The sequence below is a fragment of the Anomaloglossus baeobatrachus genome, chromosome 10, assembly GCF_048569485.1.
Source record: "Anomaloglossus baeobatrachus isolate aAnoBae1 chromosome 10, aAnoBae1.hap1, whole genome shotgun sequence".
NCBI classification, from domain to species: domain Eukaryota; kingdom Metazoa; phylum Chordata; class Amphibia; order Anura; family Aromobatidae; genus Anomaloglossus; species Anomaloglossus baeobatrachus.
In genome coordinates this window covers 26,789,611-26,806,971 of record NC_134362.1, presented here as the reverse complement: position 1 = coordinate 26,806,971, position 17,361 = coordinate 26,789,611, and the positions used below count along the sequence as shown (strand labels likewise).

Here is a 17,361-nt window from a genome sequence, read left to right as displayed (position 1 = left end):
ACATAGCCTATGACGCTCTCGGGGTCCATATGTGTGAGTGTGCAAAATTTTGTGGCTGTAGCTGCGACGGTGCAGATGCCAATCCCGGACATACACACACACACATACACACACACACACACACATTCAGCTTTATATATTAGAGATATATAATATTAGTGTGTGTGTTTGTTCCCAAGCCAAATAGAAATGAAATGTAAGCTCAGGCCGATATATACCCGTTTACAGGGCAAAGAAAAGGTTGAAAAGTGAAGATCGCCTGTTCACATACCATACAATATATTTGCATATATTTATTATTAAAAAAAATAGGTGTTCCGTAAAAATCACCATTTTTTTTCACCATAAAGTTAGAAATAAAAAAATCTATATAACGGAGTTAAAATGACATTTTTCACAATTTTGATGACTTTTATTCTCTTCACAGGCAATCTCGGGCCATGAGCACTGCTAGTTTTGTTGGTCATTTTGAAAGGCAGAAAGCCGACTGTAATCTGGGATTTAGTGAAGAGTATGAGGTGAGTTGTTTTTTCTCAGGCTGTGCCACCTATTGGTTGATTTTGTAATTGCATCACCTGCTTTAGCATATTAAACTCTTCACATCATGATAGTGGCTTCAAAGCTGAATATATAGATTGGCCCCAATTCATCAAAGTTTATATGCCCAAAAAGTGGTGTAAAAGCTTTGGCAAAGTTCAAAGTTGCTCCTACATTTTGTGAAAAAAATAAGCAGAGCTGAAGCGTGACGCCAAAGGTAGTCTATTCATGATGAATTGTGGCATTCTCTACCCCAGAAGCCTCACTCCAGTCACTGACTGGAGTGAGGCTTCTGCCATTTCACTTGTCGGACGCTCCAGATTCGTGAAGAGGTGTGTACCCCTTCATAAATCTTGAGCATCTGACTCCACCATACCCTCTCATCAAGACCGGGGAAAAAATGGCCAGACTTGATCAATCAGGGCCACTATTTTTGCTTTTTTTTAATTTTTATCATCTCTGATAGCAGAGATTATTCACTGGGGGCATTTGCTTTTTACCCAGCATGATCTGACCAATAGTATATACTGTGATTAAAATTGGGAAAGTTAGGAGAGCAGGGTTCTGTGTCATTACATTTACTTCTGCATCTCTAGCTGACTGTTAGGCAGGCTTTGCACGTTGCGACATCGCAAGCCGATGCTGCGATGACGCACGCGATAGTCCCCGCCCCCGTCGCAGGTACAATATCTTGTGATAGCTGGCGTAGCGAAAATTATCGCTACGCCAGCTTCACATGCACTCACCTGCCCTGCGACCGTCGCTCTGGCCGGCGACCCGCCTCCTTCCTAAGGGGGTGGGTCGTGCGGCGTCATAGCGACGTCACACGGCAGGTGGCCAATAGCGGCGGAGGGGCGGAGATGAGCAGGATGTAAACATCCCGCCCACCTCCTTCCTTCCGTATAGCCGCCGGCGGCAGGTAGGAGATGTTCCTCGCTCCTGCGGCTTCATACACAGCGATGTGTGCTGCCGCTGGAACGAGGAACAACATCGTACCTGTCGCGGCAGCGCAATTATGAAAAAGTCGGAGCCTGCACCGATGATACGATAACGACGCTTTTGCGCTCGTTAATCGTATCATCTAGGATTTACATACGATGTCGAAAGTGACGCCGGATGTGCGTCACTTTCGATTTGACCCCACCGACATCGCACGTGCGATGTTGCAACGTGTAAAGCCGCCCTTAGTGTGGGAGGGGGGTGAGGAAAACAGAGATGACAGTGATGTGAGAGGAGAGCTGCAGATGCAGAGGTGTTTGTATTGACACAGCTCTGCTTTCCCTAACCACGGTTGTATGCAGGGGTAGGATTCAAATTTTTAATAACCGGTTCTCTGTAAACCCCACCCATTTGAAAACCACACCCATTATGTAACAACACCCAATTTGCTAGCCACACCCATGTTCACGCACTTTCCTCAACTAACAAATACAAGTAATTTAAAGTAAAATCTTTTTCCCCTTCTTCCCCTCCTATACCGTCACTCTCCTGTCCAGCACCAGTTGTTCCAGTCACTGTCAGGCATATTGTATTAAACGGTTTTTCTACAATTTTTAAAAATTATTACTAAAGGAGCCCTGCTAAAACTGTAACGGACGACCTTCCCCCATACAGATCCCATCCCATGTGCTGCTTTCCCCCTACAAATGCCATGCCTTGTGGTCTCTTTCCCCTGCAGATCCCATCACATTATGGCCTCTTTCCCCTGCAGATCCCATCCCATTATGGCCTCTTTCCCCTGCAGATCCCATCCCATTATTGCCTGTTTCCCCAGCAGATCTCATCCCATGTGCTCCTTTTCCCCTGCAGATCCTGTCCCATATGGTTCCTTTTCCCATATAATTCCCATCTATGTGGCCTCCTCTCCCCATATAATTCCCATCTATGTGGCCTCCTCTCCCCATATAATTCCCATCTATGCGGCCTCCTCTTCCTATATAATTCCCATCTATGTGGCCTCCTCTCCCCATATAATTCCCATCTCTATGTGGCCTCCTCTCCCCATATAATTCCCATCTATATGGCCTCCTCTCCCCATATAATTCCCATCTATGTGGCCTCCTCTCCCCATACACAGTGCCTACAAGTAGTATTCAACCCCCTGCAGATTTAGCAGGTTTACACATTCGGAATTAACTTGGCATTGTGACATTTGGACTGCAGATCAGCCTGGAAGTGTGAAATGCAGCAAAAAAGAATGTTATTTCTTTTTTTGTTTTTTTTTTTTTAAATTGTGAAAAGTTTATTCAGAGGGTCATTTATTATTCAACCCCTCAAACCACCAGAATTCTGTTTGGTTCCCCTAAAGTATTATGAAGTATTTCAGGCACAAAGAACAATGAGCTTCACATGTTTGGATTAATTATCTCTTTTTCCAGCCTTTTATGACTAATTAAGACCCTCCCCAAACTTGTGAACAGCACTCATAAGCTGGGTTCACACTAAGCGACAGCGACAACGACGTCGCTGTTACGTCACCATTTTCTGTGACGTAACAGCGACCTTGTAAGTCGCTGTTATGATCGCTGCTTAGCTGTCAAACACAGCAGAAGCAGCGATCATAACGTCGCTGTGCTACATGTGCAGAGAGCAGGGAGCCGCGCTTAGCGCTGGCTCCTTGCTCTCCTAGGTACAGTACACATCGGGTTAATTAACCCGATGTGTACTGCAGCTACATGTCACAGTGCAGAGAGCAGGGAGCCGCGCACACTGCTTAGCGCTGGCTCCTTGCTCTCCTTGCTACAGTACACATCGGGTTAATTACCCGATGTGTACTGCAGCCACATGTGCACAGAGCAGGAGCCGGCACTGGCAGCAAGGACGGAGGCTGGTAACGAAGGTAAATATCGGGTAACCAGGGAAAGGCCTTCCCTTGGTTACCCGATTTTTACGCTGGTTACAGCTTACCGCAGCTGCCAGACGCCGGCTCCTGCTCCCTGCTCGCTTCATTTCGTCGCTCTCTCGCTGTCACACACAGCGATGTGTGTGTCACAGCGGGAGAGTGACGACCAAAAAATGAAGCTGGACATTCAGCAACGACCGGCGACCTCACAGCAGGGGCCAGGTCGTTGCTGGATGTCACACACAGGGACAGCGACGGGACGTCGCTGCAACGTCACAGAAAATGGTGACGTAGCAGCGACGTCGTTGTCGCTGTGTGTGACACCAGCTATACTTGGTCAACATGGGAAAGACAAAGGAGCATTCCAAGGCCATCAGAGACAAGATCGTGGAGGGTCACAAGGCTGACAAGGGGTACAAAACCCTTTCCAAGGAGTTGGGCCTACCTGTCTCCACTGTTGGGAGCATCATCCGGAAGTGGAAGACTTATGGAACTACTGTTAGCCTTCCACGGCCTGGACAGCCTTTGAATGTTTCCACCCGTGCCGAGGCCAGGCTTGTCCGAAGAGTCAAGGCTAACCCAAGGACAACAAGGAAGGAGCTCCGGGAAGATCTCATGGCAGTGGGGACATTGGTTTCAGTCAATACCATAAGTAACGTACTCCGTTCCAGACGAGCCCGTAAGGTACCTTTACTTTCAAAGCGTCATGTCAAGGCTCGTCTACAGTTTGCTCATGATCACTTGGAGGACTCTGAGACAGACTGGTTCAAAGTTCTGTGGTCTGATGAGACCAAGATCGAGATCTTTGGTGCCAACCACACACGTGACGTTTGGAGACTGGATGGCACTGCATACGACCCCAAGAATACCTTCCCTACAGTCAAGCATGGTGGTGGCAGCATCATGCTGTGGGGCTGCTTCTCAGCCAAGCGGCCTGGCCATCTGGTCCGCATCCATGGGAAGATGGATAGCACGGCCTACCTGGAGATTTTGGCCAAGAACCTCCGCTCCTCCATCAAGGATCTTAAGATGGGTCGTCATTTCATCTTCCAACAAGACAACGACCCAAAGCACACAGCCAAGAAAACCAAGGCCTGGTTCAAGAGGGAAAAAATCAAGGTGTTGCAGTGGCCTAGTCAGTCTCCTGACCTTAACCCAATTGAAAACTTGTGGAAGGAGCTCAAGATTAAAGTCCACATGAGACACCCAAAGAACCTAGATAACTTGGAGAAGATCTGCATGGAGGAGTGGGCCAAGATAACTCCAGAGACCTGTGCCGGCCTGATCAGGTCTTATAAAAGACGATTATTAGCTGTAATTGCAAACAAGGGTTATTCCACAAAATATTAAACCTAGGGGTTGAATAATAATTGACCCACACTTTTATGTTGAAAATGTATTAAAATTTAACTGAGCAACATAACTTGTTGGTTTGCAAGATTTATGCATCTGTTAATAAATCCTGCTCTTGTTTGAAGTTTGCAGGCTCTAACTTATTTGCATCTTATCAAACCTGCTAAATCTGCAGGGGGTTGAATACTACTTGTAGGCACTGTAATTCCCATCTCTATGTGGCCTCCTCTCCCCATATAATTCCCATCTTTATGTGGCCTCCTCTCCCCATATAATTCCCATCTTTATGTAGCCTCCTCTCCCCATATAATTCCCATCTCCATGTGGCCTCCTCTCCCCATATAATTCCCATCTCTATGCTGGCTCCTCTCCCCATATAATTCCCATCTCTATGTGGCCTCCTCTCCCCATATAATTCCCATCTCTATGTGGCCTCCTCTCCCCATATAATTCCCATCTATGTTGCCTCCTCTCCCCATATAATTCCCATCTATGTGGCCTCCTCTCCCCATATAGTTCCCATCTCTATGTGGCCTCCTCTCCCCATATAATTCCCATCTATGTGGCCTCCTCTCCCCATATAGTTCCCATCTCTATGTGGCCTCCTCTCCCCATATAATTCCCATCTATGTGGCCTCCTCTCCCCATATAGTTCCCATCTCTATGTGGCCTCCTCTCCCCATATAATTCCCATCTATGTGGCCTCCTCTCCCCATATAGTTCCCATCTCTATGTGGCCTCCTCTCCCTATATAATTCCCATCTATGTGGCCTCCTCTCCCCATATAGTTCCCATCTCTATGTGGCCTCCTCTCCCCATATAATTCCCATCTCTATGCGGCCTCCTCTCCCCATATAATCCCCATCTATGTGGCCTCCTCTCCCCATATAATTCCCATCTATGTGGCCTCCTCTTCCCATATAATTCCCATCTATGTGGCCTCTTCTCCCCATATAGTTCCCATCTTTATGTGGCCCCTCTCCCTGCATCTTCGGCTCACTAAGCGCTTACCTGCTCCAAGCACCGGCGGCCTCTCCTCTGTCTTCCTTCCTCCGCGGCACTCCGCAGTCACACTGATGCTGACAGACGGCAGTAGGAGGAGCTACCTCCTCACACTGCCGTGACCTCTGCAGCGTCAGCGCTTCGCTGCACGCCGGGGCAGGGAGCAGACAGGCTCCACTGTATCTGGAAGTGCGGTGCGGAGGTGCGGGGATTCACTTGTGCTAGCGTCTTAAAGACGCTAACACAAGTAAATATCGGGAACCGGATCACCAGAGCCGTTTCTTGCCAGCTCGGGGAACTGGCTGCTATTTTAACAACCAGTTCGCCCGAACCGGACATAACCGGCTGAATCCCACCCCTGGTTGTATGCACAGTCAATGCTGATATTCAGATCTATGTAACCTCAAGAGAAGAGCGGGGCTGTAAGACGTTACATGCCTTTCCGTATGACACAAAGAAAAGATGTTTGGACATTTTGGGGGAGGTCCCCCCCCCACATGCTGCTGCCTGCTTGTGATTGGTCAGCGTCACACGCAAGTAAAAGTAAACCCCCCCAGAGATTAATGCTCTACTAATGCCTGCTCGGTTATAGTGGAACTTGGCATATAAACTTTACAAACTAATATGTCCGCAATAGAGATGAGTAATTAAAATATAATAAAAAGTTGTACTCAGCTTTACAGCCACTATGGCATGATGTAGACAGTTTAACATGCTAACTGTTGGAAGTGAAGTCTCATTAAAAAATAAACTAGCTTTGAATCAGATTTATAGGTTAAACTTATTTTTAAAAAATGTTGGCAATGTTTGTTTTTCACATCACGATCTGCATTAAAAATAATAATTTGAAATTTAGGAATTTTTACATTGGCCTATTCTGGATATATAATTCCTGTTCTTTTCGGAACTACACATGCACATTAGAAGCAATAGACTGACTCAGACACTATATTTCAAACATCTAATGTGCATGTGCAAAGGTCATTGTGAATGGAGCAGGGTCTGTTGTGACATCACCTATTGTCATTGGTGGAACCTGTGTTATCAGCGGTGTATAGAGGAGTTATCAATCATTGTAATCCTGACTGTGACGATAAGGAGCCTGCATAAAACTCTTCCTTAAGGGGTACTTCTCACACAGCGAGATCGCTGCTGAGTCACGGTTTTTGTGACGCACCGGTGACCTCTTTAGCGATCTCGCTGTGTATGACACTGAGCAGCGATCTGGCCCCTGCTGTGAGATCGCTGCTCGTTACACACAGTGCTGGTTCATTTTTTGGACGTTGCTCTCCCGCTATGAAGCACACATCGCTGTGTTTGACAGCGAGAGAGCAACGATCTGAATGTGCAGGGAGCAGGGAACCGGCGTCTGGCAGCCTGCGGTAAGCTGTAACCAAGGTAAATATCGGGTAACCAAGTGAAGCCCTTTGCTTGGTTACCCGATATTTACCTTGGTTACTAGCGTCCACCGCTCTCCGGCTGCCAGTGCCGGCTCCCTGCTCCCTGCACAAGTAGCCGGAGTACACATCAGGTAAATACATCAGGTAAATAAGCAAAGCGGTTTGCTTATTAACCCGATGTGTACTCTGGCTAGGAGTGCAGGGAGCCAGCGCTAAGCGGTGTGTGCTGGTAACCAAGGTAAATATTGGGTAACCAAGCACTTGGTTACCCGATATTTACCTTAGTTACCAAGCGCAGCATCGCTTCCACGCGTCACTTCTGGCTGGGGGCTGGTCACTGGTCGCTGGTGAGATCTGCCTGACTGACAGCTCACCAGCGACCATGTAGCGACGCACCAGCGATCCTGACCTGGTCAGATCGCTGGTGGGATCACTGGAGCGTCGCTAAAGTGTGACGGTACCCTAAAGCAATGCTCCTGCATGTGTTTGTAAAAGCAAAGAACAAAGCAGGAAAAAACGCATATGAAAAAACGCGCACAAACAATAAAAAGTGTGCATTTTTTCTGCTGCGTTTTTCCTGCCAAAACATGTTTTTAGAAGTGCAGAAAAGCACATAAAAAAGCAACATGGGCACATAGCCTTATGTCAAGGAGAAATTCCATAGTTTCGGAAATCACCTTATTAACAGTGAATGTCTGCTGAAATATCAAATCAATCGTTACGGAATGCTAGCTAGGAGGAAATTAGACCAAACAAAATGTCGCTCCTCGTTCAGTAGTATGAGGAGTTGCACACCCGAGTGCTTTATTTATTTATTTATTTCTTTATCGTTCCTATGGGAGACCCAGAGCATGGGTGTTTAGCTTCTACCTCTGGAGGACGCTCAAAGTACTACACTTAAAAGTGTAGCTCCTCCCTCTGAGCTTATACACCCCCTGGTGAGCAGACCCAGCCAGTTTATCGGTTTGTGTTCAGGAGGCACACATCCACACATGCATTCTCATATGATTTTTTTCCTTTTGGAACGAGATGAAGAAGTACGGGTCCACGTCTGGACCCCCGGCATGTCCCTTCTCACCCCACTGTGTCGGCGGTGTTGTAAGGTTGATTCCTAGGCTGGAGCCTTACATGCCGTGCTCCTTCACCATCCCTCCTGGGCTCTGGCTTGAAGTGGGAGCCAGCACGGTCTCCATGCTTGGCAGGAGACTGGTCTCCATCCGCAGCCCTTCAGGACCCTGCTGGACGGAGCACTCATCCCCAGGGACTTGGCCCTGCGTCTCAGAAGCTAAGTACCTGAGACGTTTATATTTCGGGGTCCCTGTACTTTATTGTTGGGGGAGAGTGTGCTTATTGTGTTTTCTGGCGGGTTCTCTAGCTGTCGCCTGAGAACCACGTCGATGGTGCCTGCGCGTCGGCCGCGCCGCTCAAATTTAGGCCCCGGCTTCGCCGCAGGCCTAGTTTCTGTTTCACTGCCCTCGCATGTCACTCATGCAGAGGGACAGGCTCGGCTCCTCCCGGCGGCCGTTCTGTACAGGGGAGGGACACTCCCCACTGCAGTGTGTGTCCCCTCCCCTTTAGGTCTCTATGGCCCTCCAGATCCCGCTCCTCAAGCAAGTCCCGCCCCCTCTCTTCGCTCCGGCGGCCATTTTTTCAGCGTTCTCTCTGCGATCAGTCATTGCAGTGCTGGTCTGCAGCATCCCTGCTGAGGTGCTGTGCTTGGGGGTCCGGGCTTCGGGATCTGGAGGGCACACAACACCGCTCCAGCGGTCTGGTAAGCCACAACCGGTCTCCGGTTGTGGACCTCTGTATATACTCTCTGGGGGTCATTCTCTGGCAGAGCCCCCACTCCAGCAGCATGTCTCACACGAGGAGCAAGGCCCCAAAGCTTTATGCTGTATGCGCTGCATGTAAGCTCCTGCTGCCTGAACCGAGCACCTATCCACATTGTGATGCCTGCTCTATCTTGGCGGTGCCACAGCCTGGAGTCTCACCCCCAGTGGTCTCTCAGGCTGCCCCTGCTCCTATGGCTGAACCCCCGGCTTGGGTAGAATCCTTTTCTAGGTCTATCTCCCAGTCCTTTGCTGAGTCCATGGGACTTCTGTCCAGGACTCTGATGAATATGCATCAGCCCCCTTCACAGGGTGCCTCGGCTGCTAGGGGTCTCTCAGGACCGGAGCTCACAGAGGATTCATCATCAGGGCCCAGACCCCGTCCTCCTGAGAAGAGACGCAGGGTTCCCTCTCCCTCCTCCTCCCGTGGCTCTGATTCCAGAGCTGACTCACAGGATGAGGAGGATGCCTTTACAGGGGGCTCGGAGGCTAACTCCATGTAACCCATTGATCTGTCCGAAAGTGACTCAGATCTTAGTGACTTGATTGCTTCTATTAATTCTGTACTGGATCTCAATCCGCCAGTATCAGAGGAGCAACCCTCTCTGGCAGAAAAGCACCAGTTTACCTTGCCTAAGAAAGCAAAGAGTGTGTTTTTTAACCACTCCAGTTTTCAGGCCGCAGTGACCAAACCCAGGGCCTGCCCTGACAAACGCTTCCCAAAGCGCGTGGTTCTGATGACCATTTTCCCTTTCCACCTGAGGTGGTCAAGGAGTGGGCTCACTCCCCAAAGGTAGACCCTCCGGTGTCTAGGCTCGCAGCCCGGACCGTTGTTTCGGTGGCTGACGGCACTTCCCTTAAGGATTCCACTGACCGCCAGATTGACCTTCTGGCCAAATCCGTGTATGAAGCGGTGGGGGGCGCGTTTTCTCCGACTTTTGCAGCAGTGTGGGCTCTCAAAGCCATCTCTGCTTCTCTAGAGGAGATGCATTCCTTCACCAGGGAATCTATGCCCGAAATGGATGCCTTAACTTCCCAAGCTTCGGCCTTTTCATCCTATGCCATGTCTGCCATGCTGGAGGCTTCTCACCGCACTGTGGGGGCTTCGGCTAATTCCCTCGCTATCCGCAGAATCTTGTGGCTTCGAGAGTGGAAGGCAGATGCTTCTTCAAAGAAGTACCTTGCTGGGCTCCCTTTTGCTGGGTCCCGGCTGTTCGGAGAACAGCTGGATGAAATTATTAAGGAAGCAACTGGCGGGAAGAGTACTTCCATGCCACAAACCAAAGCCAGGAAACCTGCCCAGGGTAGGAATCAGTCGAAGTTTCGCTCCTTTCGTTCCTCCAACTGGTCGTCCTCTAAGCCCTCGGCCTCGTCCGCTAACTCAGCCAAGGACCAGAAATCCAACTGGCGCCCAAAAGTGCGTCCACAGAAGACCGCAGGAGCTGCTGCCACTAAGGCAGCCTCCTCGTGACTATCTGCCCGCTCCAGCAACGTCCTTAGTCGGTGGCAGGCTCTCCCACTTTGGCGACGCTTGGTTTCAACACGTCTCCGATCAGTGGGTGAGAGATATCATCTCCCACGGCTACAGGATAGAATTCTCTTCTAGTCCGCCAAACAGATTTTTTCTCTCAACTCCTCCCTGCTCCAAGGCCGCCGCCTTCTCACAGGCCGTGGCAGCCTTGCAGGCCAATGGAGTAATTGTACTGGTTCCCGCTCGGGAACGGTTCAGAGGTTTCTACTCAAATCTCTTCCTAGTTCCAAAAAAGGACGGTACCTTCCGGCCCATCCTGGATCTGAAGCTTCTCAACAAGCATGTTCAGGTGCGGCCCTTTCGCATGGAGTCTCTGCGATCAGTCATTGCCTCTATGTCCCAAGGGGATTTCCTGGCATCCATCGACATCAGAGATGCCTATCTGCATGTGCCAATTGCAGTGTCACACCAGCGTTGGCTACGTTTTGCAGTAGGAGAAGATCATTTCCAATTCGTGGCTCTTCCCTTCGGGTTGGCCACCGCCCCTCGGGTATTCACCAAGGTCATGGCTGCAGTGATTGCAGTTCTGCACCTCCAGGGGTTGGCAGTGATTCCTTACCTGGACGACCCCTCTAGTCAAGGCTTCATCCAGCGCAGATTGTCAGCGGAGTGTCTCGCTCACTCTCTCCACTCTAGCTCAATTCGGATGGCTGGTCAATCTGCCCAAATCCACTCTGACTCCGACCCAGAGTCTCACATACCTAGGGATGCAGTTCGAGACCTTGACGGCACTTGTGAAGTTGCCCTTAGTCAAACAGCAGTCCCTTCAGCTAGCGGTGCGCTCTCTGCTGAGGCCCCGCCGGTATACCCTCAGGCGGTTGATGCAGGTGCTGGGTCAAATGGTGGCGTCCATGGAGGCTGTTCCCTTTGCCCAGTTCCATCTGTGCCCCCTGCAGCTGGATATTCTCCGCTGTTGGGACAAGCAGCCTTCCTCCTTACACAGGTTAGTGGCTCTGTCGCCACAAACCAGGAGCTCTCTTCAGTGGTGGCTTCGGCCTCTCTCCCTGTCCCAGGGACGCTCCTTCCTGACCCCGTCCTGGGTGATTCTCACCACGGATGCCAGTCTATCCGGCTGGGGAGCGGTATATCTCCATCACAGAGCGCAGGGCACTTGGACTCCGTCCGAGTCAGCCCTTCCAATCAATGTGCTGGAAACCAGAGCCGTGCTTCTAGCTCTCCTAGCTTTTCACCACCTGTTGGCGGGCAGGCACATTCGAGTCCAGTCAGACAACGCGACAGCGGTTGCCTACATCAATCACCAAGGCGGGACACGCAGCCGCCTGGTAATGTTGGAGGTACAACGCATCCTTCAATGGGCGGAGGACTCCAAGTCCACCATATCCGCAGTCCACATCCCAGGCGTGGAAAACTGGGAGGCAGATTATCTCAGCCGTCAAACCGTGGACGGTGGCGAGTGGTCTCTGCACCCGGCAGTGTTTCAGTCAATCTGCCGCAAATGGGGCACCCCGGTCGTGGACCTAATGGCATCCCGTCACAACAACAAGGTTCCCGTTTACGTGGCTCGCTCCCACGACCCTCATGCATTCGCCGCGGACGCACTGGTTCAAGACTGGTCCCAGTTTCGTCTGTCCTACGTGTTTCCCCTTCTAGCTCTCTTGCCCAGAGTTCTGCGCAAGATCAGAATGGAGGGCTGTCGAATCATCCTCATTGCACCGGACTGGCCCAGGCGAGCTTGGTATCCAGACCTGCTCCATCTGTCCGTAGAGATGCCGTGGCATCTCCCGGACCGTCCAGACCTACTCACAAGGTTCGTTTTTCCGCCTGAATTCTGCGGCTCTCAAATTGACGGCGTGGCTCTTGAGTCCTGGATCTTGACGGCTTCTGGTATTCCTCCTGAAGTCATCTCCACTATGACTCGGGCCCGTAAGTCTTCCTCCGCTAAGATCTATCACAGGACTTGGAAAATTTTCCTGTCATGGTGTCGCTCTACTGACCATCCTCCTTGGCCATTCTCCTTGCCGACCCTTCTGTCCTTTCTACAGTCCGGTCTGCAGCTAGGACTGTCCCTCAACTCTCTCAAGGGACAAGTCTCAGCTCTGTCAGTACTGTTCCAGCGGCGTCTCGCTCGGCTGGCTCAGGTCCGCACCTTCATACAAGGCGCGTCTCACATCATTCCGCCTTACCGGCGGCCCTTGGATCCCTGGGACCTTAATTTGGTTCTCACGGTTTTGCAGAAACCCCCCTTTGAGCCTCTTAGGGAGGTCTCTTTGCATCGTCTTTCTCAGAAAGTGGTTTTTCTGGTGGCCATAACTTCCCTCAGGAGAGTCTCTGATTTGGCCACGCTCTCTTCGGAGTCCCCTTTTTTAGTTTTTCATCAAGACAAGGTGGTTCTCCGTCCGACTCCGGACTTTCTTCCTAAGGTGGTCTCTCCTTTCCACCTTAACCAGGACATTACCCTACCTTCCTTTTGTCCGGCTCCTGTTCATCGCTTTGAAAAAGCGCTGCATACTCTGGATCTGGTGCGGGCGCTCCGGATCTATGTGTCTCGCACCGCTTCTATTAGGCGGTGCACCTCTCTTTTTGTGCTAACCACAGGTCGGCGCAAGGGTCTCTCTGCTTCTAAGCCGACCTTAGCCGGTTGGATCAGATCGACCATTTCGGACGCTTACCAGAGTTCTCAGGTGCCTCCCCCGCCGGGGATCAAGGCACATTCGACCAGAGCTGTTGGTGCCTCTTTGGCTTTCAGGCACCAGGCTACGGCTCAACAAGTCTGTCAGGCTGCCACTTGGACTAGCCTGCATACCTTTTCGAAGCACTACCAAGTGCATGCTAATGCTTCGGCAGATGCAAGCTTGGGCAGACGCATCCTTCAGGCGGCTGTCGCCCATTTGTGAAGTTAGGTTTTGCCTACTTCTTACTTTGTTCGGTTTATTTCCCACCCAGGGACTGCTTTGGAACGTCCCATGGTCTGGGTCTCCCATAGGAACGATAAAGAAAAAGAGAATTTTGTTTACTTACCGTAAATTCTTTTTCTTGTAGTTCCGTAATGGGAGACCCAGCACCCTCCCTGTTGCCTGTTGGCACTTTTCTTGTTCCGCGTGTTATCACCGGCTGTTGTCGTAGACAGAGTTTCCGGTTGTTCCGGCTATTGCTCTGTTCTACTTGTGGGTGGCTATTCTCCTTCAGCTTTTGCACTAAACTGTCTGGGTCTGCTCACCAGGGGTGTATAAGCTCAGGGGGAGGAGCTACACTTTTAAGTGTAGTACTTTGTGTGTCCTCCAGAGGTAGAAGCTAAACACCCATGGTCTGGGTCTCCCATTACGGAACTACAAGAAAAAGAATTTACGGTAAGTAAACAAAATTCTCTTTTTTTTTATTACACAAGCTTTTTATAGAGCTGTAATGGGTTAATCTTTTAGTAAAATTCCTAAGTATGCCATTGGTAAAACTATAAGCGCATGCAAAAGCATATGAGGTGTACATCCATATTTGCTCTCTATAACTCAAGAGTCCTTATCGCGCAGAGTTTTTGGCACGCAGCTACACAGATGCAGTCAGTCTTCGTTATCCACATCTGCATTCCGTTTCTTTGTATCAGTCTTCAGCTGGTGACCTTGGTATATACATACTTTTCCTGATACACAGCAATAATGAGAAAACAGACTCTTTCTTGTATCAGACATCAGCTGCAGACGTTTAGGGTCCATCTTGCTCCTCATATACAAAAGAAAGCTTGGTTATAGAAAAGCATTTAGAAAAATATATATATTGTACTCTCACAGTAGAAAAGCATATAGAAAAATATTTTGTATGCTCACACTTATATACAGTACTAGCTGTACTACCGGCTTCGCCCGGGTTAATAAATGCTGTTAGCAAAATAGAATGTATTAACAAAAATGTATTCTGCACACAAAAACCACAAAACAAATAGATATAAATGTAATTATAATGTCTGTCTCCACCTCTGTATATATCTCTGTCTCTCTCTATCTCTTTGTCTGTCTCTTTCCCTGTCTGTCTCTGACTGTCTCTGTCTCTTTCTCCATCTGTCTCAATCTCTTTCCCTGTCTGTCTGTCTATCTATCTTTCCCTGTCTGTCTATCTATCTCTGTCACTTTCCCTGTCTGTCTCTTTCCCTCTCTTTCCCTGTCTGTCTCTTTCCCTCTGTTTCTTTCCCTGTGTCTGTCTCTTTGTCTGCCTCTTTACCTGTCTGTCTGTCTCTTACCTTGTCTGTCTCTTTCCCTTTCTTTCCCTGTCTGTCTGTTTCCCTGTCTGTTTCCCTGTGTCTGTCTCTGTCTCTTTCCCTGTCAGTCTGTCTCTTTGTGTCTGTCTCTTTGTGTCTGTCTCTTACCCTGTCTATGTCTGTTTCGTACCCTGTCTGGGTCTGCCTCTTTCCCTGTCTGTGTCTGTCTCTTTCCCTGGCTGCATTGTGACACGCCAACATTCCATATAAGGGCGTGGCCACGCATTCTTCTGAAGTTCTGGCTGCCCTGTGGCTCCCAGCTCCATTCGCTTTAATGGAGGCAGGTTTTTGGTGAATAACTGTAAAGCGCAGGGTTAAAATTTCCCTTCAAACATATCCTATGACGCTCTCGGGGTCCATACGTGTGAGTGTGCAAAATTTTGTGGCTGTAGCTGCGACGGTGCGGATGCCAATCCCGGACACACACACACACACACACACACACACACACACACACACACACACACATATATACATACATACATACATACACGACACACACACACACACATACATACACGACACACACACACACACATACATACATACACGACACACATACACACATTCAGCTTTATATATTAGATGAAAATCCTGATGGTTGGTTCTCTGTAATGTTTTCTGACCTGTAGCATCTCCCTTTATTGCAGGATATGAATCACACAACACTGCAAAATCCAACTTTCATAATGGAAAGCAGAAACGTCAGCATTAGATACATTTCTAAGATTGTTTTGTCATCACATGTGTTATATTTTTAGGATTTTATTACAAGTTTATGAGTTTTTCACTATTTCTAAGGTTAGCAGCAAACATACAATTCTAATATTGACACGTTGCTGCTTTTCTTTTTTAATTTAGAAATTGTCGTCTGTTGGCATCAAACAAACTAAATTACTGGCTGATAAATTAGAAAATAGAGAGAAGAACAGATACACCAATGTGTTGCCATGTAAGTATGTGGAATCAGATTTTTTACACTTGGCAAATTTCCTACACTAAAAACCCGTTTTTCTTCGGCGCTCCATTGGGAGACCCAGACGATTGGGTGTATAGTACTGCCTCCGGAGGCCACACAAAGCACTACACCAAAAAGTGTAAGGCCCCTCCCCTTCTGGCTATACACCCCCAGTGGGATCACTGGCTCACCAGTTTTCTGCTTTGTGCGAAGGAGGTCAGACATCCACGCATAGCTCCACTGTTTAGTCAGCAGCAGCTGCTGACTATGTCGGATGGAAGAAAAGAGGGCCCATACTAGGGCCCCCAGCATGCTCCCTTCTCACCCCACTTTATGTCGGCGGTGTTTGTTAAGGTTGAGGTACCCACTGTGGGTACGGAGGCTGGAGCCCACATGCTGTTTTCCTTCCCCATCCCCCTGAGGGGCTCTGAGGAAGTGGGATCTTACCGGCCCCCAAGCCCTGAGGCCGGGCTCCTTCCACAGACCCATAGAACCTGCTGGATACGGAGCTGGGTACCGTTCAGGGACAAGGCCCTGCGACATTCAGGTACTCTGTGTCCCAAACAGGCCGCGCACATTCCAGACTTGCTGGGTGTGCTAGTGCGCCGGGGACAGTAGCGCTGCGCGCTGGGGTTACAGTCACTACAGTTTTTCTGAGTGACTTTATGTGTTGGGGACTGCCGCGCCGACCGCCCCTGGAGCGGCGGCGTGGCTGCGACTTGTAGTGCGCCGGGGACTTAGCGCCGACCGTGCTTTTACGACGGCGTCGCTTATAAATTTAGTCCCCGGCTTCTGCGGCCTAGCTCCGCTTCGTTCCCGCCCCCACCCTGTCAATCAGGGCAAGGGAGAGACGCTGTACGATTAATCAGCGCCGAGGGCTGGAGTCTTATTTACATGCTCCAGCCCTCTCACTGAGCACAGGGGGACGCTGGTTTCCCGCTCTTTGTCTGCACACGCCCAGGGCCCGCCCCTCTCCATAGGACGCCGGCAGCCATTCCTACATGCAGTCTGGCTGGAGAACGGACACAGGCTCTGGGAGACCCAGACAAGGGATTTCTGGCGACCACACACCCGCGTTAAGCGGGCGGTAAGCAGCACTTTTAGTGCTGGCCCCACTAGTGCCACAGTGTTATATTGGTGTACCTTTTTTTCTCTATACCATATATATGTGTATATATATATTGCACTGTAAGGTCGCTTCTTGGCTGTATACCCTATCTTGCTCTGAGGAGACGACAACATGTCATCCGCAAAACGCAAGGGTGCCAAGACACAGGCTGCAGCTGCACAGCAATACGCTACTTGTGCCGCTTGTGGGGCTGATCTACCGGCAGGTTACAATGACCCCCATTGTGTGCAATGTTCGGTCCCTGTGCCACTTCGTCAGCCGGAGTCTATGGTGGTAGTGGCCCAGGCAGAGTCGCCGGTGAACCCTGTCCCGGTGACGGGGACAGAGTTTGCAGTTTTTGCTGACAAGATGTCTGTCACTATGACAAAGATACTAGAGACCTTGCAGGCCAGGCCAGTTACTCAGACCATGGACACTGCTGCGGCAACGTTCCCCGGTCCCCCTCAGTTGGAGTTAATCCGTGATTCAAGGGGGTCCCAGGCATCTCAGCCTGACGGCTCTGATTCAGATGACAGTCCCAGGCAGCCTAAGCGTGCTCGCTGGGAGAGACCCTCCACGTCATCACGCGGATCA

At 49.9% G+C, this 17,361-nt stretch overlaps 1 protein-coding gene across 1 annotated transcript in view; it reads left to right on the top strand.

The window, feature by feature from the left end:
- LOC142254433 (receptor-type tyrosine-protein phosphatase beta-like) overlaps positions 1–17,361 on the top strand; it is a 262,642-nt gene that overhangs the window by 221,438 nt on the left and 23,843 nt on the right. Inside the window, exons 33-34 of the mRNA XM_075325478.1 lie at positions 428–518; positions 15,563–15,653. Coding sequence (XP_075181593.1) covers positions 428–518; positions 15,563–15,653 — 182 coding nt within the window. The remainder of the gene's footprint in view (positions 1–427; positions 519–15,562; positions 15,654–17,361) is intronic.